This window comes from Balaenoptera ricei, chromosome 4, assembly GCF_028023285.1.
Source record: "Balaenoptera ricei isolate mBalRic1 chromosome 4, mBalRic1.hap2, whole genome shotgun sequence".
Lineage (NCBI taxonomy): Eukaryota > Metazoa > Chordata > Mammalia > Artiodactyla > Balaenopteridae > Balaenoptera > Balaenoptera ricei.
Genome location: NC_082642.1, coordinates 89,175,019 through 89,201,534, shown reverse-complemented (window position 1 = coordinate 89,201,534; position 26,516 = coordinate 89,175,019). Strand labels below are relative to the sequence as shown.

General features: G+C 38.4%; 2 protein-coding genes across 4 annotated transcripts in view; one reads left to right on the top strand and one right to left on the bottom strand.

Moving 5' to 3' along the window:
* Window positions 1–8,579: 8,579 nt before the first annotated feature.
* CEP19 (centrosomal protein 19) lies at window positions 8,580–15,326 on the bottom strand. 3 transcript variants are annotated; one of them, XM_059920845.1, is made up of 3 exons: window positions 14,840–15,326; window positions 9,619–9,818; window positions 8,580–8,998 (listed from the first exon to the last, which is right to left on the bottom strand). In XM_059920845.1, the coding sequence occupies exons 2-3, from the start codon at window positions 9,746–9,748 to the stop codon at window positions 8,637–8,639; spliced, it is 492 nt and encodes a 163-aa protein (XP_059776828.1). In that variant the 5' UTR covers window positions 9,749–9,818; window positions 14,840–15,326; the 3' UTR covers window positions 8,580–8,636. The 3 variants fall into 3 exon arrangements, with proteins under 3 accessions (XP_059776828.1, XP_059776829.1, XP_059776831.1); XM_059920846.1 differs by having other exon boundaries at window positions 9,619–9,815; XM_059920848.1 differs by lacking the exon at window positions 14,840–15,326 and adding an exon at window positions 14,633–14,810.
* The window catches only part of PIGX (phosphatidylinositol glycan anchor biosynthesis class X), a 36,770-nt gene continuing 21,363 nt past the window's right edge, over window positions 11,110–26,516 (top strand). Inside the window, exons 1-3 of the mRNA XM_059919979.1 lie at window positions 11,110–11,127; window positions 15,159–15,351; window positions 18,124–18,187. Of these exons, the coding sequence (XP_059775962.1) occupies window positions 11,110–11,127; window positions 15,159–15,351; window positions 18,124–18,187 (275 nt within the window). The remainder of the gene's footprint in view (window positions 11,128–15,158; window positions 15,352–18,123; window positions 18,188–26,516) is intronic.

The window sequence follows — 26,516 nt, the reverse complement described above, 5'->3', positions numbered from 1 at the left end:
ACTAGCTGTATTACTTGTATTCTGCCTATTTTACAAGATTATTATTTCTTGCATTAGCAAATATGTGACTGAGCCTCAGATAAAATTAATGACGCCTAAGTGACCTGAAATGATTGACCAATATATATAGTCCTATAAGACCAATGACTGTAATAGTGTAACTCTAGATACGGGAAGAAGCAACAAGAGGGAGCCATTTCCTGGACCATAACAGACTAGTAAGACAGGCAATCCAGAGGCTTTTGGCTGCTGTTAACAGGGCATAGTGCAGTAATAGCACATGGAGTGGCCTATCAATGAAATCCTCGCCTGACCTGGGAATGAGCATTCCTAGTGCTCTGGAACAAATTGGTCACCAAATGCCTCCCAAACCTTGGTCGAAATTAAGACCGAAAGGGAAGTGATCGATAAACAAAGAATGTTGAGACCTCCCTGGTGGTCCAGTGGTTAGGACTCCGTGCTCCCAATGCAGGGTCTGGCTTCGATCCCTGGTTGGGGAACTAAGATCCCACATACTGCAACTAAGCCTGAGCCCTGCAACTACTGAGCCCACTCTCTGCATGCCACAACTAGAGAGCCTGCATGCTGCCAGGAAGACCCAGTGCAGCCAAAATAAAAAAAAGAAAGAAAGAAAGAAAAAAAGAAAGAATGAAAGAAAGAAAGGAAGGAAGGAGGGAAGGAAGGAAGGAAGGAAGGAAGGAAGGAAGGAAGGAAGAAAGAAAGAAAGAAAGAAAGAAAGAAAGAAAGAAAGAAAGAAAGAAAGAAAGAAAGAAAACGTTGCCCACCATTGAGTTCAAGAATCAAGTCCTTAACTGCTACAGTCACTGACCTATAATACACCCTGAAATGAATTCAGGGTGAAAGATCAGGATGAGGCACTCTGTGCTCTAGGAAAACTGACAGAACTGGCCCTCAGCTAGATATTTTCAGGAGAAATTTTTTATAAACCCGGATTCTTGCATCTTCCCATACTTAGAAAAGCACTAAAACCATTAACTAAGGTGTCTATTCCCCATGGCTAGTAGCAACCTTCTACTGAGATGTGTGCTTGGTTGCACATATCTCTTTCACCAAAATCTCCTTACCTCTTTCAAACAGTTCTCAGAGCTCTCTGAGAGACTGCCTCCTGGGTTATAATACACAGTTTTGTTCGAATAAAATTTTCCATTTCTTTCTTAGATGGGCTATGGATTAATTTTTTTCATCGACATGGTCGCCCTTCATTTTCACCTTAACTACTCACTCTTACCCCGGCTTCTCCTCAGTCTCACTATAATCTGATGGCTCTGCTTGGCTCATTAAGAAGAAGACTGGACTTCCCTGGTGGCACAGTGGTTAAGAATCTGCCTACCAACGCAGGGGACATGGGTTCAAACCCTGGTCCAGGAAGATCCCACGTGCCACAGAGCAACTAAGCCCGTGTGCCACAACTACTGAGCCCGTGTGCTGCAACTACTGAAACACGCGTGCCTAGAGCCCATGCTCCACAACAAGAGAAGCCACTGCAATGAGAAGCCCGCACACCGCAATGAAGAGTAGCCCCCACTGCTCGCCACAACTAGAGAAAGTCCACGTGCAGTAACGAAGACCCAACACAGCCGAAAATTAATTAATTAATTAAAACAAAAGAAAAGAAGACTGAAATCATGAACCTGCCCCTGACATCATAACTGGCCTATCATCAGTCTTCTCTCTTATTCTTCCCTTTCCTTTATTTTTTTATAAAATTTTATTGGAGTATGGTTGATTTACAATTTTGTGTTAGTTTCAGGTGTATAGCAAAGTGAATCAATTATACATATACATATATCCACTGTTTTTTAGATTCTTTTCCCATGTAGGTCATTACAGAGTATTGAGTAGAGTTCCCTGTGCTATACAGTAGGTCCTTATTAGTTATCTATTTTATATATAGTAGTGCGTATATGTCAATCCCAACCTCACAATTTATCCCTCCCCAGCCACCCTGCTTTCCCCCCTAGTAACCATAAGCTTGTTTTCTACATCTGTGACTCGATTTCTGTTTTGTAGATAAGTTTATTTGTACCATTTTTTAGGATTCCACATATAAGTGGTATCATACGATGTTTGTCTTTCTCTGTCTGACTTACTTCACTCAGTATGACAATCTCTAGGTCCATCCATGTTGCTGCAAATGGCAATATTTCATTCTTTTTTATGGCTGAGTAATACTCCATGGTATATATGTACCACATCTTCTTTATCCATTCCTCTGTGATGGACATTTAGGTTGCTTCCATGTCCTGGCTATTGTAAATAGTGCTGCAATGAACATTGGGGTGTGTGTGTCTTTTTGAATTATGGTTTTCTCTGGGTATATGCCCAGTAGTGGGATTGCTGGGTCATATGGTAATTCTATTTTCAGCTTTTTAAGGAATCTCCATACTGTCCTCCATAGTGGCTGCATCAATTTATATTCCCACCAGCAGTGCAGGAGGGTTCCCTTTGCTCCACACCCTCTCCAGCCTTTATTATTTGTAGACTTTAAAAAAAAATTTTTTTTTTATTCATTTATTTTTGGCTGTGTTGGGTCTTCGTTGCTGCACATGGGCTTTCTCTAGTTGCGGCGAGCAGGGGCTACTCTTCATTGTGATGAGCAGGGGCTACTCTTCATTGCGGTGTGGGGGCTTCTCGTTGTGGTGGCTTCTCTTGTTGGGGAGCATGGGCTCTAGGCGCACAGGCTTCAGTAGTTGTGGTGCATGGGCTCAGTAGTTGTGGCTCACGGGCTCTAGAGCACAGGCTCAGTAGTTGTGGTGCACAGGCTTAGTTGCTCCATGGTATGTGGGATCTTCCGGACCAGGGCTCGAACCCGTGTCCCCTGCATTGGCAGGCAGATTCCTAACCACTGTACCACCAGGGAAGTCCCTATTTGTAGACTTTTTGATGATGGCCATTCTGACTGGTGTGAGGTGATACCTCATTGTAGTTTTGATTTACATTTCTCTAAGAATTAGTGATATTCAGCTTTTCATGTGCTTTTTGGTCATTTGTACGTCTTCTTTGGAGAAAAGTCTATTTAAATCTTCTGCCCATTTCTTTTATTGGGTTGTTTGTTTTTTGTTTTTTTTTTTATATTGAGTTGCATGAGCTTTCCCTTTCCTTTAAAGCTGCCCCTTTCCAGATGTCTTGGGAGCTTCCACAAAATAAATACTCAAAAAGTGTTTATTGAATGAATGCATTTATTCCATCCCTTCTCCAATCTTTTTCAATCTCCATCTCTATGTGGGTTTGAAGAGGTTTTGTGCATATGTTTGACCCTTCTTGTTTGTTCTTAGAACAAATGACCTGTAGATGTTGATTCTATTCTATTTCCTATTTTTAAAACAGCTTTATTGAGGTATAATTTATATACCTCAATATATATACCACAAAATTCACCTGTTTTTAAGTGCACAAAATCAATGATTTTGGTGAAATGTCTAGGCAAATCTTTTGCTCATTTAAAAACTGGGTTGTTTTTCCTATCATTGACTTGTAAGGGTTCTTTATATATGCTGGATACAAGTTCTTTTTCAGATATATGATCTGCAGATATTTTTCTCAGTCTGTGGATTGACTTTTTATGTTCTCAATGTTGTCTTTGAAGTATAAAATTTAAAATTTTTGATGAAGTCCAATATATCATTTTTTTTTCTTCTATAGATCATACTTTTGGTTTCAATTCTAAGACCTCTTTGCCTAACCTAAGTGTTATGGACTGAATGTATCTGCTCTTCCAAAATTAATTTGTTGAAACTCTACCCCTCAATGTGATGGTATTAGGAGGTGGGGACTTTGGGATGTGATTAGGATTAGATGAAATCATGAGGGTGAAGCTCTCATGAATGGGATTAGTGCCCCTAAAAGAGTCAGAAGAGGGGACTTCCCTGATGGCGCAGTGGTTAAGAATCTGCCTGCCAATGCAGAGGACATGGGTTCGAGCCCTGGTCCAGGAAGATCCCACATGCCACGGAGCAACGAAGCCCATGTGCTACAACTACTGAGCCTGCGCTCTAGAGCCTGCGAACCACAACTACTGAGCCCACGAGCCACAATTACTGAGCCCACGTGCCACAACTACTGAAGCCTGCGTGCCTAGAGCCCGTGCTCCGCAACAAGAGAAGCCACCGCAATGAGAAGTCAGCGCACCACAATGAAGAGTAGCCCCCGCTCGCCGCAACTAGAGAGAGCCCGCACGCAGCAACGCAGACCCAACACAGCCAAAAATAAATAAATAAATACATTAAAAAAAAAAAAAAGAGTCAGAAGAGAGCTTGTTTGCTATTCTCTGTTCTCCACCATGTGAGGATACAACCAGAAGTTGATAGTCTGCAACCTGGAAGAGGGTTCTCACCAGAAACTGACCATGCTGGCACCCTGATCTTGGACTTCCAGTCTCCAGAACTATGAGAAATAAATTTCTGTTTTTTTATAGTCCACCCAGTTTATAGTATTTTGTTATAGCAGCCTGATCTGGCTAAAACACCAAGGTCATAGAGATTTTCTCTTTTATTTTCTTCTAAAAGTTGTAGTTTTAGCTTTTTTCATATAGGTGTATGATCTATTTCCTTTTTAATATCCTGCAACTTCCATCCTAATTACTCCCTTCAAGATTCATCCTTGAATATTAATAGAGACCTACTTGCCTTTCCTCAATTTTCACCCGCTGCTTTTGTCAAAATATTAGATAGGTGATTAAATAACTACAAAAAACTTGGTGAATAAAATAGTCCCCAAAGTACAAGGGGACAGATCTGATGAACTTCTCAGGACATAATGTTTACAGTGACCACTCACAGTACTTTGACATACAGGGTGCTTGAGTCATACTTGCTTAATTGAGAAATAGAAAAAAAACCTTTAGATCAATTCTTGGGCTGATCCAGGGATTCACATACAATCTTTTTTTTTTTTTTTTTTAATTTTTATGTATTTATTTTTGGCTGTGTTGGATCTTCGTTTCTGTGCGAGGGCTTTTTTCTCTAGTTGCGGCGAGCGGGGGCCACTCTTCATCGCGGTGCGCGGGACTCTCACCATCGCGGCCTCTCTTGTTGCGGAGCACAGGCTCCAGACGCGCAGGCTCAGCAGTTGTGGCTCACGGGCCCAGTTGCTCCGCGGCACGTGGGATCCTCCCAGACCAGGGCTCGAACCCGTGTCCCCTGCATTGGCAGGCAGATTCTCGACCACTGCACCGCCAGGGAAGCCCCACATACAATCTTTAGTTAAGAGTACAGTACACTAAGAGGTCCAAACTGAATTGCATTTCCAGGTTCACATGTGAACAAACCTTCACCACTCAATGAACCAGAGATTCTAGGGATCCAACAGACTGAGGATAACCCAGGGCCAAATTGAATATTCAGAGCAGCTCTCAAAGTATTGAGCTTCATAGCCTGAGCATACATCTCTACACTTGGATTAGAGCCAGATCAGCTCTAAAGGGGATGGGGTGGGGTTGGGAGGGAGAGGGGAGGACGGTGGTTAGATTTATCTAACAAACTAAATGAGCTAAAATTTGGTTAGATGCCATATTAGGTAAAGAAAGACAAGGCGATGTGTTTTCTTGTCTTAGTATCATGGAGCCTTACGTACGTTGACAGACTGCAGAGAAAGCCAGCAGAGAATGAAGCTGAAAATGAGAAAGACAGGGGCAGAGAGAGAGAAAGAATAATTGATAAAGCCGGGTCATAAGAGAAGATGGAATCCAGAGCCCTCTAGGGAAGCTAATTTCTCTACGGAGTGGGAATTGAGAGAAGGTGAGGGAAAATATTCCCCTTTCACTTTTACACTCTGGTATTTGCCTAAAAATTTAAGATAATGAACAGTGAATATGTATTAACTCTATAATAGAAAAAACACTTAAAAGAGCTCAGCAGAAGAATTAGCTTTGAACAAGTTACACGGAGGAAAAATCGCAATAGCTACTCAGCTCATATGCTCACCCCCTTCTGCTCTAGTTAGTCAGTACCTCTATTACACATGTTAGTTTTGTTGCTTTGGCTGAACTATGTTAACAACTCAAAGGCGGAAGTTATGGCCCATTTTGTATCTTTCTATAGCTCTTAATTTAGTGAACATAGATGTACTCGATAAACATTGGATTATCCCCAAAACATGGATTGGGAAGTGTGGGGCAGATGACATTAACATAATCAAAAGATAATTATTTTGATACATATGGAAAATTTGTATATGATAAAGGATGAATTTCAAGTCAGTGTAGGGAAAGATAGGTAATTCAATAGATAGTGGTGTTGGGACAGTGGGATGGGTATCTGGAAAAAAGTAATCTCATATTTTACAGCAAAATTAATTCCTGTATAGAAGAAATCATGGGATTAAAACAAAAAGTCTTGGAGTGAAAAATGCCTCCCTAAATATGACGCAAAAATGCAGAAGCATGGAGAAAAATATTGATCAATTAGACTTGGAAAAAATATCAAGTCAAAAAACAGATGACAAGGTGGAAATATCTGCAACTCATATCATAAACCAAGAACTATTTTCCTTAATAAATAACTTTTTACAAATCCATAAGAAAAAAACAAGTAACCCAATAGAAAACTGAGTGGACATAACATTTTTTATGTCATAAAAAATGGCTTATTTCATAAAAAGTGTATGAAGACGCTCAGTCTCACTCATAAGACATACTAATTAAAACTATGAGATACCATTTTTAAATTATAAAATTGACAAAGATCAAGTTTGATAACTCTGTCAATGAGCATGTGGGGAAAACAGGTACTCTTACGTATTTCTGATAGTTTAAATTGCTACAACCTTCATGGTAAGTACCGTGTGTTGGTAAAATACACTCCAACATCATCTCCTACCATTTTTCTTTTGCTCAATCTGTATTAGCCACATTGGCCACTTTACACTTACTCAAATATACCAAGCACACTCCAGCCCTGGGGGCCTATGCACTTATCATTCTCCGCTACCCCTGAAATGCACATCAAATTTTCCTTACCTCCTTCAGGCGTTTGCTCAAATGTCACCTCTTCAGTGAGGCCTTCTCTGAAGGCCCTATCAAAAATAGTGGCGCCCATACCATCATTCTCTTTTTACCCTGTTTTGAACTCTGAGCACTTATCATATGACATTATTCTATGTATATTTATTGTCTCTCCCCTCCAAGCAGACCGTAAACCTTGTAAAGGCAAGGACTTTGTTGTGCACACTGCTGCATCCCCACACTCTAGAACAGTACAGGCTCAGCATGTTGTAGGTGCTTATTAAGTACATTACTGAATGAATGAATGAATGAAACTCTTTGGAGGACAATCTGGCAATATCTATTAAAATTCAGGGTGCACATACCCAGCAATTCCCCTCCAGGCGTCATTTTTAGTTCAGCAAAATAGGGAATGTACAAGGTTATTTATTGTGGTATTGCTTGTAATAGTGAAAGGGGAAAACAGCCTAAGGTCAATTTTTAAAATGTATCATGTACATCTATACAGTGAAATAGTATGTAGTTATGGAAGGATCTCCAGTTCTGAAAATTGGTTTGCTACCTTTGACAAATATACATTTGAGACATGGCCATCTTAAGTCCTTGGTGATATCACTATAAGAATGATCTCTTTAATGAGGCTTTTAATGGTAAAGAGAGTAGGGATGGACAGGTGGAAAGAATGAGTAACTTTTATAGCTTTATTTAATGGGTATTAATTTCCTTGCAGAAAACAGGATTTCTACCAATTAAATAATATTCTAATATGAAGAAAGATATATCTGTACATATATAACCTTGTTCAACAAAGATCTTCTCTTTGGAGATACAAACTCATGAATAGGCCTAAACTGGCTGTACATATGTTCATTTATTATGGGTAGATTTCCCATTTTACAAACAAACCTCTTATTTATGGGAAGAGGTTCAGGGTTTCAGAATGTCTTTAGTACATATTTCCTGATACTGGGGCAGGGGGATGGGGCAGAATTCCCCTGCTATCCATCAGATTACATCCACTTGAAGCTGCAGGGCATTCTGCAGGGGTACTCTTCTACTCCAGAGTTAAATAGATATAAAGACAATGTATAAAGGATAATCCCCTGGCAACCATATATGCCCTCTGATCTTATCAAACTATAATTTGCTTACTGTTCCTCAAATAAAACGTTCTAATTCCTATCTCTTTACCAATCCCCTGCAACATCCCCCTTTTTTTCCTCCCAGTTTAATCTGGAATCCTATATAAACTTCTATCCAAATACTACCATTTCAAGGGCCAGGCAAAGTACCATCTTGCCACTGAAGGACAAAGTCCTCCCTGACTATTCTACCCTACTGTAATCTAGGTTCTGATCCTCTCTAGCCTTTATCAAGCATTTGGATCTAATGCTGCCTAATACCATTAAACTAGCTTTTCATAAGCTTTTGACTTATCTTCCAATTAGACTGTAAGCTCCTTAAAGGCAGATTCGTATATTCTGTTTTCCCTATATTCCATATGCACCTACATAGTAGATGCTCTACATATCTTTGTTTTGAAAAGTAACATGGTCAATCCAAACGTGAACCAATATGCATAGTGTTCTTTACAGATTTTTCTACAACCAATCTATGGTCTTGTATAAACATGGATTTTTTACTACCCGATAATTTTTGTTTTAGTTTTTGGTTATCAGGACTCATCAGCTGACTCTGTGTCCCAGCCACAGGACTGTAGTTGTTCGTCCTGTGGGAACTCCACTTCAATGTCATAAACAAAATTTGGATCATCCTTCTTCTTCTGATTTTTCTCAAAAAGTTCATCCATGATGCTCTTCCTTTTGGCAAGCTCCTTGTCATCTAGTTTGTTCAGGTCTTCCTCAGGATCAATGGTTGTTTCCCGCTGAATTTGTTCCATTGTTTCTGCCAAACTCTGCCCCCACAAGTAACCTCGTAAAAAACTGAATAACTTCTCTAGTTGCTTCAGGGATACCTGTTCCAGGTAACCCTTGTGTCGTGGATTATTCTTTAATTGTTCAGCAGCTCTGCTGCAATCTAGGAGGGAGAAACAAAACTATTATACCACACGCAACACCACAGACTATTCAGGGACCACAAGTTACTGAAACCATTACCTGTCATTATAGTCAACTAGCTAACTGGCTTTTGGGAATGAATTATTTCACAGAACTATTTCTTTATATACAGCTTTGAGTGTGATGGGGGAAGGAGGGATATATTTTTTATTTCTGTAACTTAAAATCACTTTGAGGAGATGTTAAATACTTTCAACTGGAGAAAATGTCTGAGAAGAAAAAGTAGTATTACAGCTTTAGATATTAGTACTGGTACCAAGAAAATATCAAGATTACAAATAAAAAACACATGGAGGGAGAGAAGGGAATTAATATTACTGAATAATGCTATCTCATTTAACCCACACTGCAGATCTCAAAGGGTGGGATTATCAATTTCCTTTTACAGATTAGGAAACTGATGCTCACCAAGATTAAGTAGTTTAGCCAAGATTTCACACCTACCCTGACAGTCACGACTTGAACCTTGTTCGGTCTAACTCTGAAGGCCATGTCATTCCATTACATGAGACTCAAATCATTCTTATAAACTGACTCAGTGAATATTTAAGATAGGAGGCAAGATAAAACATAAGATACCTGAATACTTTGAAAAGTTTCGGACTGGCATGATGCGCTGGCGACTTTTCCCCTTCATTTCATTCTCATAGATTAAGATAACAGCCGGAGGCTGGAACCTAATTCCACATTTCTTGGCAGTGCACATCATTCTCACATACACTTCACGGTAAATCAGAGGAAATCTGATGAAAATGTGTCAGTCGCGTAATGACTTCCTGCTAAAGGGGAAAAAAAATTAAGTGTTGGATAAATCACATTCTCCTCTACTTTTCCTCCCCAGCAGATCTGAATCTACTCCAGTTCTGGAGATGCATAGTCAGCTCAAGCTCAGTATTTCAAGAGCTACCTGGAAAGTTCAGTTTGGCCCCAAGTTATCTTTAGTCTACAGAATCCCTGGTTCATTGAGGGGTGTAGATTTGTTCACACATGAACCTAGAAATGCAGTTCAGTTTGGATCTCTTAGTGTACTGTACTCTTAACCAAAGACTGTATATGAACCTCTGAGTCAGCCCAAGAATCAACTTACAGGATCTTTTTTGTTTACCAATTAAACAAGTATGTACAAGCACCCTCTATGTCAACATACTACGAGTTTTTTAAGCTTATGTCCTGACGGGTTCACTAGACCAGACCTCTCTCCTTTGTACTTCCCCAATCATTCTACTCATTGAGTTTTTTGTAACTACTTACTTTATCACTTTTCTTTTCCTTCTATTCTATATGCTCGATGAGGGCAGGGGACATATCCACTGTTCACCACAATATCCCCAGCACAATACCTGGACTGTAGTAGGTATTCCATTGTTTAATTCAATGTGTTAATAGAAGACACAGCCCCTGTACATCCTCTAAGTGTTCACAGTTTAGAAATCTGATCAAAAAAGGCAGAATCAGCCTCCACATATTTGAGGCAATAAAGCTTACATGGCTTTTATTTCAACTTATTTGTCTCACTACATGATGTTTTTTCAGTTATAAGAAACATTTTATTTATTTATTACTTTTTAATCTTTATTGGAGTATAATTGTTTTACAATATATCAGTTTCTGCTGTACAACAAAGTGAATCATCTATATGTATACATATATCCCCATATCCCCTCCCTCTTGCGTCTCCCTCCCACCCTCCCTATCCCACCCCTCTAGGTCATCACAGTGTCGGCCTGATCTCCCTGTGCTATGCAGCAACTTCCCACTAGCCATCCATTTTACATTTGGTAGTGTACATAGCTCAGTGCTACTCTCTCACTTCATCCCAGCTTCCCCTTCCCCCGCTGTGTCCTCAAGTCTGTTCTCTATGTCTGCATCTTTATTCCTGCCCTGCCACTAGGTTCATCAGTACCGTTTTTTAAGATTCCATATATGTGTTAGCATACAGTATTTGAAACAACCATTTTAAAGGTTAATACTTTCCATTCCGTCTTCCCTTCCCTGCTCTCAATGCCAAAATATACTTAATTATAGGGACTGCTTTAGATATGACTATGATATTCTCAGAAAGATTTGCAAATGTCAAAGAACCTGGAGGTAAAGCAGCATAGGGATATCTTCATAAATTCAGTTCTGTTAGAGAATCACTAGGAACATGGTTACTTAATACATGTTCATTGTAGAAAACTGGGATGGGAGTGGGGAAGGGGGAGGAAGAAACATACAAAATAATCATCCCTGATTCCTTCCAGTCTTTCTAGGCATAGTTTTTTGTTTGTTTGTTTGTGGTTTTTTTTTTTTTTTTTTTTTTGGTTTGTTTTTTAGCTATAGTATTTTTTTTTTAGATTCAACTCAAGGGCTACTTTTTATTTATTTATTTTTAAATTTATGTATTAATTTATTTATTTTTGGCTGTGTTGGGTCTTCGCTTCTGTGCGAGGGCTTTCTCCAGCTGCGGCAAGCGGAGCCCACGCCTCATCGCGGTGCGCGGGCCTCCCACTGCCGCGGCCCCTCCTGCCGCGGAGCACGGGCTCCAGACGCACAGGCCCAGCAGCCGTGGCTCACGGGCCCAGCTGCTCCGCGGCATGTGGGATCCTCCCCGACCAGGGCTCGAACCCGTGTGCCCTGCACTGGCAGGCAGATTCCCAACCACTGCGCCACCAGGGAAGCCCTATAGTAAGTTTTTATATCATACATACTGTTTCCTACCTTTTAAATTTTTACAAAATTTTATTTTATGGAAGTATAGTTGACTTACAATGTTGTGTTAATTTCTGCTATACAGCAAAGTGATTCAGTAATAAATATAAATATATATATTCTTTTTCATATGCTTTTCCATTATGGTTTATCACAGGATATTGAATATAGTTCCCTGTGCTATACAGTAGGGCCTTGTTTATCCATTCTATATATGATAGTTTGCATCTGCTGATCCCAAACTCCCAATCCATCCTTCTCCTACGCCCCCTCCCCCTTGGCAACCACAAGTCCGTTCTCTATGTCTGTGAGTCTGTTTCTGTTTTGTAGATAAGTTCATTTGTGTCATAGTTTAGATTCCACATATAAGTGATATCATATGGTATTTGTCTTTCTCTTTTTTACCTCAGTATGATACTCTCTAGGTCCATCATGTAGCTGAAAATGGCATTATTTCATTTTTTTTAAGTCCTGCCTTTTAAATTTAACAACCTATGTAATTTTGCCATTAAATGTCTTTCTAAAATGCAAATTTTTATGACTGCAAATGTTTTGTCCTATGCATATACCATAATCTATATTATTCACCACTTACTATTGGATGTGAGAATTTTTACTTTTAGGAAATGGATCATACTGTGTTGGCTAAAAAGTTCGTTTGTTCCATAAGCTGGCTCTAGTAGCGCTTAGTTGTCTTTAACTTCATTCGAAAGTTTTGTTAGACTGTATTGTGACAGCTGTCATATCAGTGTGCATTAAAATTGGTGAATTTTTGTGTAGCCGTTTTAATATAGAAAATAGGGGGGAAAAGCAACATTTTCGGCATATTATGCTTTATTATTTCAAGAAAGGTAAAAACACAACTGAAACGCAAAAAAAGATTTGTGCATTGTATGGAGAAGGTGCTATGACTGATTGAACGTGTCAAAACTGATTTGCTAAGTTTCATGCTGGAGATTCCTCGCTGGATGATGCTCCACGGTCGGGTACACCAGTTGAAGTTGATAGCCATCAAATCGAGACATTAATTGAGAACAATCAACATTATACCACGTGGGAGATAGCCAACATACTCAAAATATCCAAATCAAGCACTGAAAATCATTTGCACCAGCTTGGTTATGTTAACCGCTTTGATGTTTGGGTTCCACGTAAGTTAAGCGAAAAAAACCTTCTTGACCGTATTTCCGAATGTGATTCTCTACTTAAACATAATGAAAACGTTCCATTTTTAAAACAAATTGTGATGAGCGATGAAAAGTGGGTACTGTACAATAATGTGGAATGGAAGAGATGGTGGGGCAAGCGACATGAACCACCACCATCCACACCAAAGGCTGGTCTTCATCCAAAGAAGGTGATGTTGTGTATATGGTGGGATTGGAAGGGAATCCTCTATTATGAGCTCCTTCCGCAAAACCAAACGATTAATTCCAACAAGTACTGCTCCCAATTAGACCAACTCAAAGCAGCACTCGACAAAAAGCATCCGGAATTAGTCAACAGAAAACGCATAATCTTCCATCAGGATAACGCAAGACTGCATGTTTCTTTGATGACCAGGCAAAAACTGTTACAGCTTGGCTGGGAAGTTCTGATTCATCCAACATATTCACCAGACATTGCACCTTTGGATTTCCATTTATTTCGGTCGTTACAAAATTCTCTTAATGGAAAAAATTTCAATTCTCTGGAAGACTGTAAAAGGCACCTAGAACAGTTCTTTGCTCAAAAAGATAAAAATTTTGGGAAGACGGAATTATAGAGTTGCCTGAAAAATGGCAGAAAGTAGTGGAACAAAATGGTGAATACATTGTTCAATAAAGTTCTTGGTAAAAATGAAAAATGAAAAATGTGAGACTTCCCTTGTGGTCCAGTGGGTAAGACTCTGTGCTCCTGATGCAGGAGGCCTGGGTTTGTTCCCTGGTTGGGGAACTAGATCCTGCATGCATGCCGTAACTAGGAGTCCGCATGCCACAACTAAGAGCGCCCGCGTACCGCAATGAAGACCTGGTGCAGACGATATAAATAAATAAATAATTTTTTTTTTTAAATGAAGAATGTGTCTTTTATTTTTACTTAAAAACCAAGGGAATTTTTTGGCCAACCCAATATATAAAGAACTGTGTTATCAAGTTATTGTGCTCTGCCTCTGATCTGATGCCATGATCCCACTCCACCTCTTCTTTCTTCTTTTTTTTTTTTTCTTTTTCTTCTTTTTTTTTTTTTTTAAAACAAATACTACTCCCAGTTCACCTCACTAAAATTTGTTCTGTTAGTAAACTTTCTAGAAGATCCTACTGAGCACAATAAAAATTCCATACACTCAAGCAAATGGCTGTATTAATAAATGATATATGCAAGTGATGCTCAATAATGTAGTTTTAAGACTACACTCTTCTTTCTTTTAAAAATTAAACTCTTATTTTTATTAATGTTTGTATTCTGTTTAAAATGTAACATAATTCTATGAGGCTTATAACAAAAAACTGTTGTCCTCTCCCCTTCGCCTCTCCATAGGTAACGAGTTTCAATTCTTTTAAATGTTTCTTCCAAAATTTATCTTCATATTTCTTAACAGCATGCTTATACTGCTCTCTTCAGTTTTAGGTAGTATCTTCTGACATCTTTCCTCTTTAAGACATCCATCCTAGAGCCCTCCGTTCTGTTCCAATCTGCACTGGATACTCTCCAGCTTGCTTATATATTCAATTCATGAAGACAGACGACACATTTACCCAGCATTTCTTCCTAGACATTAATACTTTTCTCCTCAAGGATCAGTGACCTGCATAATTTTGCCAAGCATCCCCACAGCACCTAAAAGTGTACGGATTTTGCCATCAGGTAGACGATCCTCTCCCTATCCACGCCCCCACCAGTGCAAGACTGACTTTCTTACCCATAGAGAAGTACAGAAAATGCATCTTCTGCAGGTCAACGTCTAAAATCTCCGTGAGGGGGTGTTTCCACTAACCGTAGTGCACCTAGGAGCACTCGACTTTGAGGCCAGGCACAGCCTGGCGCTGCAGAAAGAGGCGACAGCCACAGCTCCGCAGCCGTGACCGTGGGGTGAATTCCCCAGCAGGAGGCCCGCATCGGCAAATACCTGGAATTGGAGGTGGACGTCGGGAGCTGGGCTTGGCTGTTCCCAGGACACCGCGCGGGGCTCGGAGTCATGCTGGAGGACCGCTGAGCGGTCCCTAGAGCAACTGCCCTGGCATACGTCACGGCGCTTGCGCAGCTCCTCGCTCCGCCCCCGACCGGGAGTGCGAGGGGCGGGGCGACGAGGGGGCGGGACCGCGGCCTCCTTGACGCCAGAACATTCCGGGACCGGGGATGCGGGGAGCAGGGTAACGGGTGAACCGCTGGCGTGCGCGCAGCGAGTCTTCCGTCCCGGTCCCTAACTCCGTGACAGCGCGCTCTAGGAGCGGTGTGAGGCGTGCGCAGGTTCCTCCGACCGCATTTTGTCCCCGCGCGCTCTTCTGGGGCGCGCGTTCTCCGGCGTCCTGGCTCCCCCGGCCGTGGCCGTCCGGGCGGTGGCCTGGCTACTCCTCTGGGAGGCGGCTGGACTCACCTGCTCGCCAGCCGTAGCCTTCAACACCACCCCCACCGACGCTGGTAAGGGGAAGGGCGGGGCTTCAGGGGTGAGGGCGGGGTTTAGGGCCGAGAGGGTGGGGAGCCCTCCAGGCTCCCCAGTACTCTCCCTTCCGCACTTTACAAAGGTACTTCTCGCGACCCTAGAACTGTGGGGAGAGCTGCAGGAGATTAAAAACAAAGGCTGCAAGCTTCCTGCTACTCCCCCCGCCCCGCCCCCCCCTCTTCATTGCTTTGTGGCTGCTTCTGGTTCTCTGGAGAGTCGGGCTTTGTCTTTCTGAGGAGGGACTGGCCGCACTATTACTAAAATATTGTAAAGTACAGCCGTGAAGCGTCTTGGGGTGCTCTTGGAATGCGTGAAGCTTCTGACCACTGCGGGGCCAGCAAAGCCTAACTGTCCTATGAGGTGTGAGAACCCCAATCTAGAATGCATAGATTGTATGTATTGTCCTCGGGGGACGTGGAAAGGGGAGGAAGACTAGTTTCGTTTTACAAACATTTTTGATAATGGACTGGATTGGGCTAGGGTTTCTTTATGACTCAGGGCTGGGCAAGCGAGTTGATTCACTTCTTTGGGCCCGAGTCTGTGGGCAGAAGTGCTGTGCTAGGCGCTGTGGATCCAGCCCTCGTGGAGCTTGCATTGCAGTAGGGGGAGATGTATACAGTGCAGTAGTAATTACAATAAAGTGACAACGTTTGATAGGGAAAGGAAAGTCAGTACAAATCAGGTGAGTTTCTCTGTCTTTAAAACGAGGATATTAGACTAGTATCTGTCAGTCAGTGCAGTTCTGCTTTTGTGTTTACATATTAAGTTCCCAAATTTATTTGAAGAAAGGATTACTAGGCCAAAAAGAATTTTTAAACAACTGGACTTATATCTGAAGACTCTTCCAGCACTGGCATTTTGTGATTAAAAAGGGGTCAATTTCCAGAGCCAGTTCAGGCCGCAATAACCAAATAAGGTAATATTTAAGAGGAAAAATCTTGAAGGTGCATTCAGATGCAACAAATTCACTCTGAAAATGGTACCTTTGGGGACTTCCCTGGTGGTCTGGTGGTTAAGAATCCACCTTCCAATGCAGGGGACTTGGGTTGGATCCCTGGTTAGGGAACTAAGATCCCACAGGCCCCGGGGCAACTAATCCCCCGTGCTGCAACTACTGAGCCCGCGCACCACAACTAGAGAGAAGCCCACGTAACGCGAGGAAAGTTCCTGCATGCCGCAACGAAGGTCCCGTGTGCCACAACTAAGACCCTATGCAGCTAAATAAATAAATAAATATTAAAAAAAAGAAAGAAAGTGGTACCTTTGCCTTAAAAATCATAAATAATCTAGTATTTGCAATACTGTTTGTAAATTAGCTTTTCTACTATCCCAAGATGAATGAAATTTACTATTCTCTAGTGTATATCCTGATAGACTTTAAGCCTATTAATCTGACCTTTTTTCTAATTAATTTATAGGCAGATATAAACCCTTACCCCCACCTCTATTAAAATTAAACATTGAAGAAATATCTGGATTTATGCAAGAGATATTCTGTAAGTTGCTTGGGAAAAGATGATATGTGCTTCTCCAAAGCAATTAAGGATTTCTTTAAATAGCTAGGAGAGTGGAAATACCTTAGGCTTTAAAAGTTGGGCAGATCTTGCTTCTAAATCAGTTACTTACCTAGTTGTGTGACCTAGACAGTAACTGTTTATAAGTGAGAGTTTCCTCCTGTGTACAAATGCCAATAATTTTGCCTGCCTGTTTAGCTAGACTGTGAAAGTTAAAATACATGTGAAAGCCCCAAGTAGAGAATCTGTCATATAGGTATTATTTAATAAATGTTGTCTTTCATACTTTTTTCCTTCCTTCCCTAGTATATTCCAAATGTTTCCATCTCCCTGTCATGTTTTTTTTTTTTTGGATCTTCTCAGGAATATATCTAATGGACTTAGCATCATACAGTAGTGTATGGTTTTTCTGTATGTTTGTTTTAATATTCTTCCCACACACTTCCAGCTTTTGAAAATGGAGTAAAATTCCATAGCAAAGTGCCTGGGCAGAGTTAGTGGTCATTAGTAGCTGAATTTTTAACTTTATGAGACTGACACTGAGTAACAGTTTTAATGTCTGAATTCTGCATGGAGTCAGTATAGTGAGATTTCTGGTTATTCTAAGTTTATAAAGGAACCCTTTGAACCTTTCAAAAGCCTCCAGTTTTTGTTGTTTCTTTAAACTCTTTCAACGTCTCCACAAGGCATAGTGTACCATCCTCTCAGTTTTTGCTATTTGTGGATGGTAGAATATAGAAGTTGCCAGTTTGTATCTGATACTCAGTTTCAGTGAGCTAGGATTAAAATTGAGGTTTCCTGGCTCTTTGGCCATTCTGTTGTTTTTGGTGTCCTGGGATCACCTGAATAAAGTAATATAAATAGCAAACACTTACATAGAGTGCTTGCTATGTGGTTGACCCTGTTCTAAGTGCTTCTACATATATTAAATTCTCATGACAACTAGTAGAGAGGGAAACTATCTTGCCCAAAGTCACACAGCTGTTAATAGACAGACTGGGGTTTGAAACTAGCCAATCTAACTCCAAAGTCAGGACTTTTAACCCCTATGCTATACTAGAAATAGATTTATGTGTAGCTCAAATTGCTTAAGTTTTAAAAGTTTTTGTTTTGTTTTTAGGTTGGTTAGATTTTCCAGGCAATTAAAGCCTATTCAAACAATTATTTTCTGATTATTTAAATATTCTTTCATTGAGTGCTTATTTTGTTTAAAAAAAATTCTTTTCATGCTTATAGGCATAAGGGCCACTTGTTCTGAAATTATTTTGAGGCAAGAAGTTTTGAAAGATGGTTTCCACAGGTAAGTTGCCCATTGACTTATACTTACATCAAAATACTGTTTCAATGTAATTTAAAGCAAAAAATCAATAGTTGAAAAATGGATAAACTGAAGAAAAATTACATGCCTTCTTAAAGTTATAAGTGACAGATATGTGGTTCATAGTTTGAAATAATGATTAAAATAACAGTGGAGAAGAGAAGGAGAAAACAAACATTTATTATTTACTACACATATCTATTATATATTTATATAGCCAGAAGCTATATATACAGTATTCCGTTTAATCTTCACAGTGGTTGTAAGATAGATGATACCTTTCTTGTATTTCAGATGAGGGACTAGGGCTCAGGGAATTTAAATAATTGTGTAGAGATTAGGGTGGTAGAGCTCTGATTCAAATTTATGACTCTCATACTCCAAAGCCACACTCTCAAGTACTAAGATATTATACCATCATAAATCACTATTTCTAATTTACAAGACTTGGTTCCAAAGACCAAACTATTTCCAAAATAGAAACTATCCTCAAAAATTAATATTTGCTAGTATTAAAGATATTTAAAAGACTGGTAAAATGTTGTGGAAACTGTTCCATAAGAAATTCCCAAACTTTAAAGCTTCTCAAGGTGGTCACTTTGAAGTTATTATCAGATATTTGACTTATAAATTCTGATACATATATTTTTTAAATCCCTTCATTTTATAAGTCACCTTAAACTAAAACAACTCACTCTCCTCACTCTTCAACGTTAGCCTACAGGTGAATGGCTAGGAGGTGTAGTAGAAAGAACTTGGTTTTTCTGTTTGTTTGTTTTTAATTCAGATAAATTTGGGCTCAAAATGTAGCTCTACTATTTAGTATCTGTGTGGCCTTATCAAGTTACTTAAGTCATTGCTCCCTTACTGATAAATGTGGGTAATGATAGTATTTCCTTATTAGGGTTGTGATGATTCGATCGGAGAATATGTGGAAAGCTCCTTAATGTAGTGCTTGTCACATAGCACATACCCAGGAAATGTTAGCTGTTATTATTAATAATGAGATAGGTGAGCAATCTGGGCAGTACAGTTTCAAAGAGGAGGTGTGACTATTAAGTATAAAACTGATTTTGGGAGCGAATTCACTTCTGAAGGGAGTTTTTGACAGAGTTCCAGACACATTTTAAGCAATATCAGGGTAATTATGCCAATTATATAGCTTCTCTCTTTAACATAGTTGGAATGTATTTTCAAGAGGAATGGGAGATAACTGATTCCAATAAGGAAGAAAGAAGTAACTGAAGAGATTATCGTGACAACAAAAGTAGCTGTCCAGTTCTAAGTACCGAGGATAAAAAACAGGATATAAAACCAACAGTGAAGAGTGACAGAACCCATAAGAATAGCTTCAGAAACTAGAAATCTCAGAGTTATTTGAGACCTTCAGAAAATGCCAACAATCATTTTTTAAAAAGGCTTTTTTAGTTATGTTTAGAGCAGGTATAGTCTTGAGAGGGTAGATGAGGAAATATTAACATATCATAGAAAGTAGAATTTGTTAGCCCCTCTTATTTCTGTCTTCTTGGTCAAGAAGCATTAATCCCACTCTGGAAAGGGTCAGGTGGTTATTGGTAGTAGGAAACTGAAGTGCAGAAAATGTAAGGGAATTAATTACACAAAAGGGCCTTAACGAATATAAATGAGTTTAGAGTCTCCCCTCTCTGATGAATTATATCTCATTGCAGTAGGAGAACTTGCTTAAACCATTGCTGAACTTCTGTTTATAATCTTTGGATGATCTGGAAGTTAGTTAGTTATTGTAGTTTCTGGACAAAATTCTAGGCCAGATTACTAAAACGATGGTTTGTGAACACAGAATAGAAACTGTTGGTTTCTGGGGACTAGCATGAATAAGCTTTATTACAAGCTTATTTCTTTTATAGAGTTACTGGATAGGTGGATCAGAGGAATGCTATAGCTGTAGTATATCTGATTTTCTGTAAGTCTTTTGATGAAATTTACATGTTATATTTGAAAACAAGATGAAGAATGTGAACTGGAAGGTAACACAGGTGAATAACTTCATAAAGATTAACAAATACATCCGACATGTTTTGGTTAATTGGTTGAATTCATCTTGGAGGGAGGTCCTGAAGAGTCTCTGTCTTTTTAAATATATGTGTTTTTTCTGATGATAAGATATTACATGTTCACAAATACATATATAGTATCCAGAAGAAAAGAGATAATAGATATAGTCTACTTTAGAATATATTTAGAAGAATTAAAGCAAAATATATATATAGAGATAGCTGTTCTTGATATTTTATAGAGGCAGAATGAAATAGTGGCTAACAATTTGGGCTCTAGAGTATAACTACTGGAGTTTGAATCTTAGCTCTTGGCTGAGTTACTTAGTCTCTCTGTGCTTTGCTTTCCTTTCCCTCTTTCTTTTCTTGAAAGAGGGAAAATATTTTTGTTTACTCACATGTATATACACAACTTTTGGATTTAATTGATTTTTATATTCTGTGATTAGCTTTTACATCACTAGAAATGATATTTGGGGGCAAAAATAGAATATAACAATGCCACAGAAACTATTCAGAATTCTTTCAGTGAATGCAAATTATTAGGAAAATAAACTGCTATATGTAAAATTACCTCAGACTACTTTAAAGAATAAAAGCCAAAAATATCTATAGAGATAGCTGCTCTTGATATTTAATTCTTGGAATTTCTGCTGTGTTCCTAGAGCAATGAGTTCATATAAATTTATTGATTATCTGAGAACCAGAAACTAACATCATACGTAAAGCCTGAAAACATTTCCCCATACTTTTTAAGTTGGAGATGACAATTTTTCTATGAAGAGAGTAACATGGGTATTTTACCCTAGTGCTTTGTTTTCTTACAGGTAAAATAGGAATTATAATAGTACTATTTCATAGTGTTTTTTTTTTAAATTAATTAATTTATTTTTGACTGCATTGGGTCTTCGTTGCTGCACGTGGGTTAATTTCTTTAGTTGTGGCGAACGGGGGCTACTCTTCATTGCGGTGCGCCGGCTTCTCATTGCAGTGGCTTCTCTTGTTGCGAAGCACAGGCCCTAGGCACGTGGGCTTCAGTAGTTGTGGCACACGGGCTCAGTAGTTGTGGCTCGCGGGCTGTAGAGTGCAGGCTTGGTAGTTGTGGCACACGGGCTTAGTTGCTCCGCAGCATGTGGGATCTTCCCCCACCAGGGATTGAACCCGTGTCCTCTGCATTGGCAGGTGGATTCTTAACCACTGCACCACCAGGAAAGCCCCCATAGTGTTTTTTTTTTTTAATAAACTTCGTTGAGTTTGACAACTATATACACCCATGTAACCATGTAACCAGTCAAAATATAGAACATTTTCATCATCTCCAAAAATACTCATGTGCTACTTGCAGTTATTCTCCCTCACCCATACCCACACTCAGCCAATCACTGATCTACTTCTGTTACTAGATAGATTTTCTGGAATTTTATATAAATGAAATCATACAGTGTGTACTTTTTGATATCTGGCTTCTTTCACTCAGCATTATGTCAATGAGATTTAACCATGTTCTGTATGGCAGTAATTTGTTCTTTTTGTTGCAGAGTACTGAAATTTGTTTATTCATTCACATATCTATGACATTGGAATTGTTTCTAGTTTTGGGCTATGATAAATAAAGCTATAATGAGCAGTTGTGTACAAGTCTTGGCATGGACATGTTTTCATTAATTAATATCAATAAACAGAATTGCTGGATATATGATAGATAAATGTTGAACTTTTTAAGAAACTGCCAAACTGTTTTCCAAAGTGGTTATGCTGTTTTACATTCTCATCAGTAATGTATGAGAGTTCTGTTTCTGCCACGTCCTTGCCAGCACTTGATATGGTCAGTCTTTTTAATTTTAGACTTTCTGGTGGATGTGTAGTGGTATCTCGTTGTAATTTTAATTTGTATTTCCCTGATGAGTAATGATATTGAGCATCTTTTTGTGTGCTTATTGTCCACTAGTATATCTTCCTTTGTGAAGTGTCTCAGTCTTTTTTTTTTTAATTGAAGTATAGCTGATTTGCAGTGTTGTGTTAATTTCTGCTGTACAGGAAAGTGATTCAGTTATACATACGTATACATTCTTTTTTATGTTCTTTTCCATTATGTTTATCTGAGGATATTGAATATAGTTCCCTGTGCTATACAGTAGGACCTTGTTGTTTATCCATTCTATATGTAATAGTTTGCATCTGCTGACTCCAAACTCCCAGTCCATCCCTTCCCCTTGGCAACCACAAGTCTGTTCTCTATGTCTGTGAGTCTGTTTCTGTTTTGTAGATAGGTTCATTTATGTCATATTTTAGATTCCACATATAAGTGATATCATATTGTATTTGTCTTTCTCTTTCTGACTTGTGAAGTGTCTTAGTCTTTTGTCCATTTCTAAACTGGGTTGTTTGTTATTTTATTATTGAGTTTTAAGAATTCTAATTTTGTTGGAGTATAGTTTATCAAATTTTTTCTTTTGTGGTTCATGGTTTTTGTGTCCTGTGTAAGAAATCCTTGTCTATTCCAAGATCATGGAAATTTTCTTTTAGAAGTGTTATATGGAGTATGATCCATTTTGAATTAATTTTTTTATATACTGTTACGTAAGGGTTGAGGTTAATTTTCCATATGGATATCCAGTTGATCCAGCATCATTTGGTGAAAGGACTATTCTTTCCTCATCAAATTACCTTGACACATTTGTTGAAAATTAATTACCTTATATGTGAGGATCTATTTGTGTACTGTATTCAGACTATGGCCCATAGGCCAAATCCTGCTCATTTTGTACCACCCTTGAGATAAAAATGACTTTTACACTTTTAAAGGTTGTTTTAAAAAAAGGCAAAGAAAAATATTCAACAGAAACCTTATATGACTCACAAAGCCTAAATAATTTTACTGTTAGGACCTTTACAGAAAATGTTTGCCAACCCCTGATCTGTATGTCCTGTAATGTACTATTTTGATAATAGGTGTAGCTTGATGCTGCATCTTCAAATCAGGAGGTCTGAGTCCTTCACCTTTTTTTTTGAAAGTTGTTTTGGTTATTCTAGACCCTTTGCATTTTCATATAACGTTTGAAATCAACTTGTAGATTTCTTCAAAAAAGCTTCATAAAATTTTGGTTGGGATTCTGTTGAAACTCTAGATCAATTTGTACAGAACTGATATGTTAATATTAATGAATGTTCCAATGCATGAATATAGTATTTCCACTTATTTAGCTTTTATCAGTTTATCTTAACAATATTATAACTTTCAGAGTATAGGTCTTGCATGTATTTTGTTAAATTAACCCCTAGGCATTATCTTTTTGAAATATTACTAGATTTGGTTTGCTAATTCTTTGTTAAGGATTTTCATTTCATGTTCTTGAGGGATATTGGTCTTTTTTTTTGATGTGATGCCTTATTCTGGTTTTGGTGTCAGGGCAATGCCAGCCTTGTAGAATAAATTGGGAAATATTTCCTTCTTCTCTATTTTCTGATTGCGTAGCATTGGCATTACCTCTTCCTTAGATGTTTAATAGAATTCAACAATAAAACCATCTAGGCCTGGGATGTCCCTGTGGTGGTCCAGCATTTAAGACTCCATGCTCCCAATGCAGGGGGCCTGGGTTTGACCCCTGGTCTGGGAACTAGATCTCACATGCCACAACAAAGATCCTGCACGAGGCAGCGAAGATCCCACAGGCTGCGACTAAGACCCGGTGCAGCCAAATAAATAAATAAATTAATATTTTTTAAAAAACCAAAAAAACAAACATCTAGGCCTGAGGTTTTCTATGTGGGAAGGCTTTAAATTGTTTTTATTACAAATTGAAGATATGGAACTATTCAGATATTTTATTTCTTGTATCAGTTTTAGTGACTTTTTTCTTTCCAGGAATTTGTCTGTTTTATTTAAGTTGTTTAATTTATTGGAATAAAATTATTCAAATATTCCCTTATTGTCCTCTTAGTATGTAGAGGTTGTGTAGTAATGTTCCCTCTTTCATTCTGGTAATTTGTGCTTTTTTCTTTCTTTCATGATCAGTCTAGAAATTTACCAATGTTATTGATCTCTGCAAAGGAAATATTTCATTGATTTTTCTTTATTATTTTTCTCTATTATATCTTCTCTATTATATTTCTCTATTATTTTTCTCATTATATTTTCTCTGTTCATTTCTATTATTCTCTCTATTATTTGTCTACTTTCTCTTTCATTAATGTCTGCGCTTTATTATCTCCTTCCTTTTTACTTTAAGTTTAATTTCCTCTTCCTTTTTAGTTGTTTAATATGGCAGTTTAGGTTATTGATTTTTAGACCTTTTCCCCCTTAATACAAGTATCTTTGCATTTAAAAGTATAAATTTCTATGCATGGATAAAGAAGATGTGGTGTATATATATATACGATGGAATACTACTCAGCTGTAAAAAAGAACAAAATTTTGCCATTTGCAGCAAAATGGATGGACTTGGAGGGCATTATGCTAAGTGAAATAAGTCAGACAGAGAAAGACAAATACGGTATGATATCACTTATATGTGGAATCTAAAAATACAACAAACTAATGAATGTAAAAAAAAATAAGCAAACTCACACATATAGAGAACAAACTAGTGGTTACCAGTGGGGGAGGGGCAACATACAGGTAGGGGAGTAAGAGGTACAAACTATTAGGTATAAAATAAGCTACAGATGTATATTGTACAACATGGGGAGTATAGCCAGTATTTTATAATAACCATAAATGGAGTATAACCTTTAAAAATTGTGAATCACTCTATTATATACATATAAGCTACGTAATATTGTATAGCAACTATACTTCAAAGAAACACAAATAAACAAAAAAGTATAAATTTCCTTCTAAGCAGAGCTTTAGTTATATCCTACAAATTTTCTTTAATTTTATTATTTTTTTAATGATTTTTTAAATTGGAGTATGGTTGCTTTACAATATTGTGTTAGTTTATACTGTACAGCAAAGTGAATCAGCTGTACATATACATATATCCCCTCTTTTTTTGGATTTCCTTCTCATTTAGGTCACCACAGAGTATTGAGTAGAGTTCCCTGTGCTATACAGTAGATTCTCATTAGTTATCTATTTTATACATAGTATCAATAGTGTATATCTGTCAATCCCAATCTCCCAATTCATCCCCCCTCCCTTTCCCCCTTGGTATCCATAGGTATGTCCACTACATCTGTTTCTGTATTTCTGTTGTCCTACAAATTTTGACATATTTGTTTTCATTTTTTTTTTTAAAAGATATGTTGACTATATGTGTGTGGGTCTATTTCTGGGCTCTCTATTCTGTTCCATTGATCTATTTTCTGTTCTTTCACTGGTACCACACTGTTTGGATCACTGCAGCTTTTTTAATTTTATTTTTTGGCTGTGCTGCACGGCATGCCGGATCTTAGTTCCCCGACCAGGGATCAAACCCTTGCCCCCTGCAGTAGAAGTGTGGAGCCCTAACCACTGGACCACCAGGGAATTCCCCTATTTTCATTTTCATTTAGTTCAATATATTTTCTAATTTCCTTTTTTATTTCATCTTTGGTGTCAGTCCTTTAGACACAATTGTTTGATTTTAAGGTTTTAGGGGATTTTCCAGAAATCTTTTATTGATTTTTTTTCTTTTTATAATAACCATTTTATTTCAACCTGAGCACCTTAGTATATAACTAACGCTGGTGAACTGTTTTCCTTACTAATTCTGAATTACTGTAAATGTACAAGTTGTGCTAACAGTTCAACACTTGAATAGATTAAATCATCTCTGACACATGGTAGATCTCATACCTAAAACAATTAGTGCAATATACCTAACCTATCAAAATAAAATGAATTGGGAAAACAAGGCTGCATTATCGTTACTAACATATCAGAATATTTAATGTTATAAATTACAGGTATGTTGTTTATTATGGTTCTAGCCATGTAGGAACAACTGAAGCCCCTTTCTTTCAAACGGGGAGAGAAGAAAAAAAATTGTTTTAGTAACTATTCATTTGCATACTTTTTTTTTAACCTCTTTATTAGAGTATAATTGCTTTACAATGGTGTGTCAGCTTCTGCTTTATAACAAAGTGAATCAGTTATACATATATACATATACGTATGTCCCCATATCTCTGCCCTCTTGCATCTCCCTCCCTCCCACCCTCCCTATCCCACCCCTCTAGGTGGTCACAAAGCACTGAGCTGATCTCCCTGTGCTATGTGGCTGCTTCCCACTAGCTATCTATTTTACGTTTGGTAGTGTATATATGTCTATGCCACTCTCTCACTTTGTCCCAGC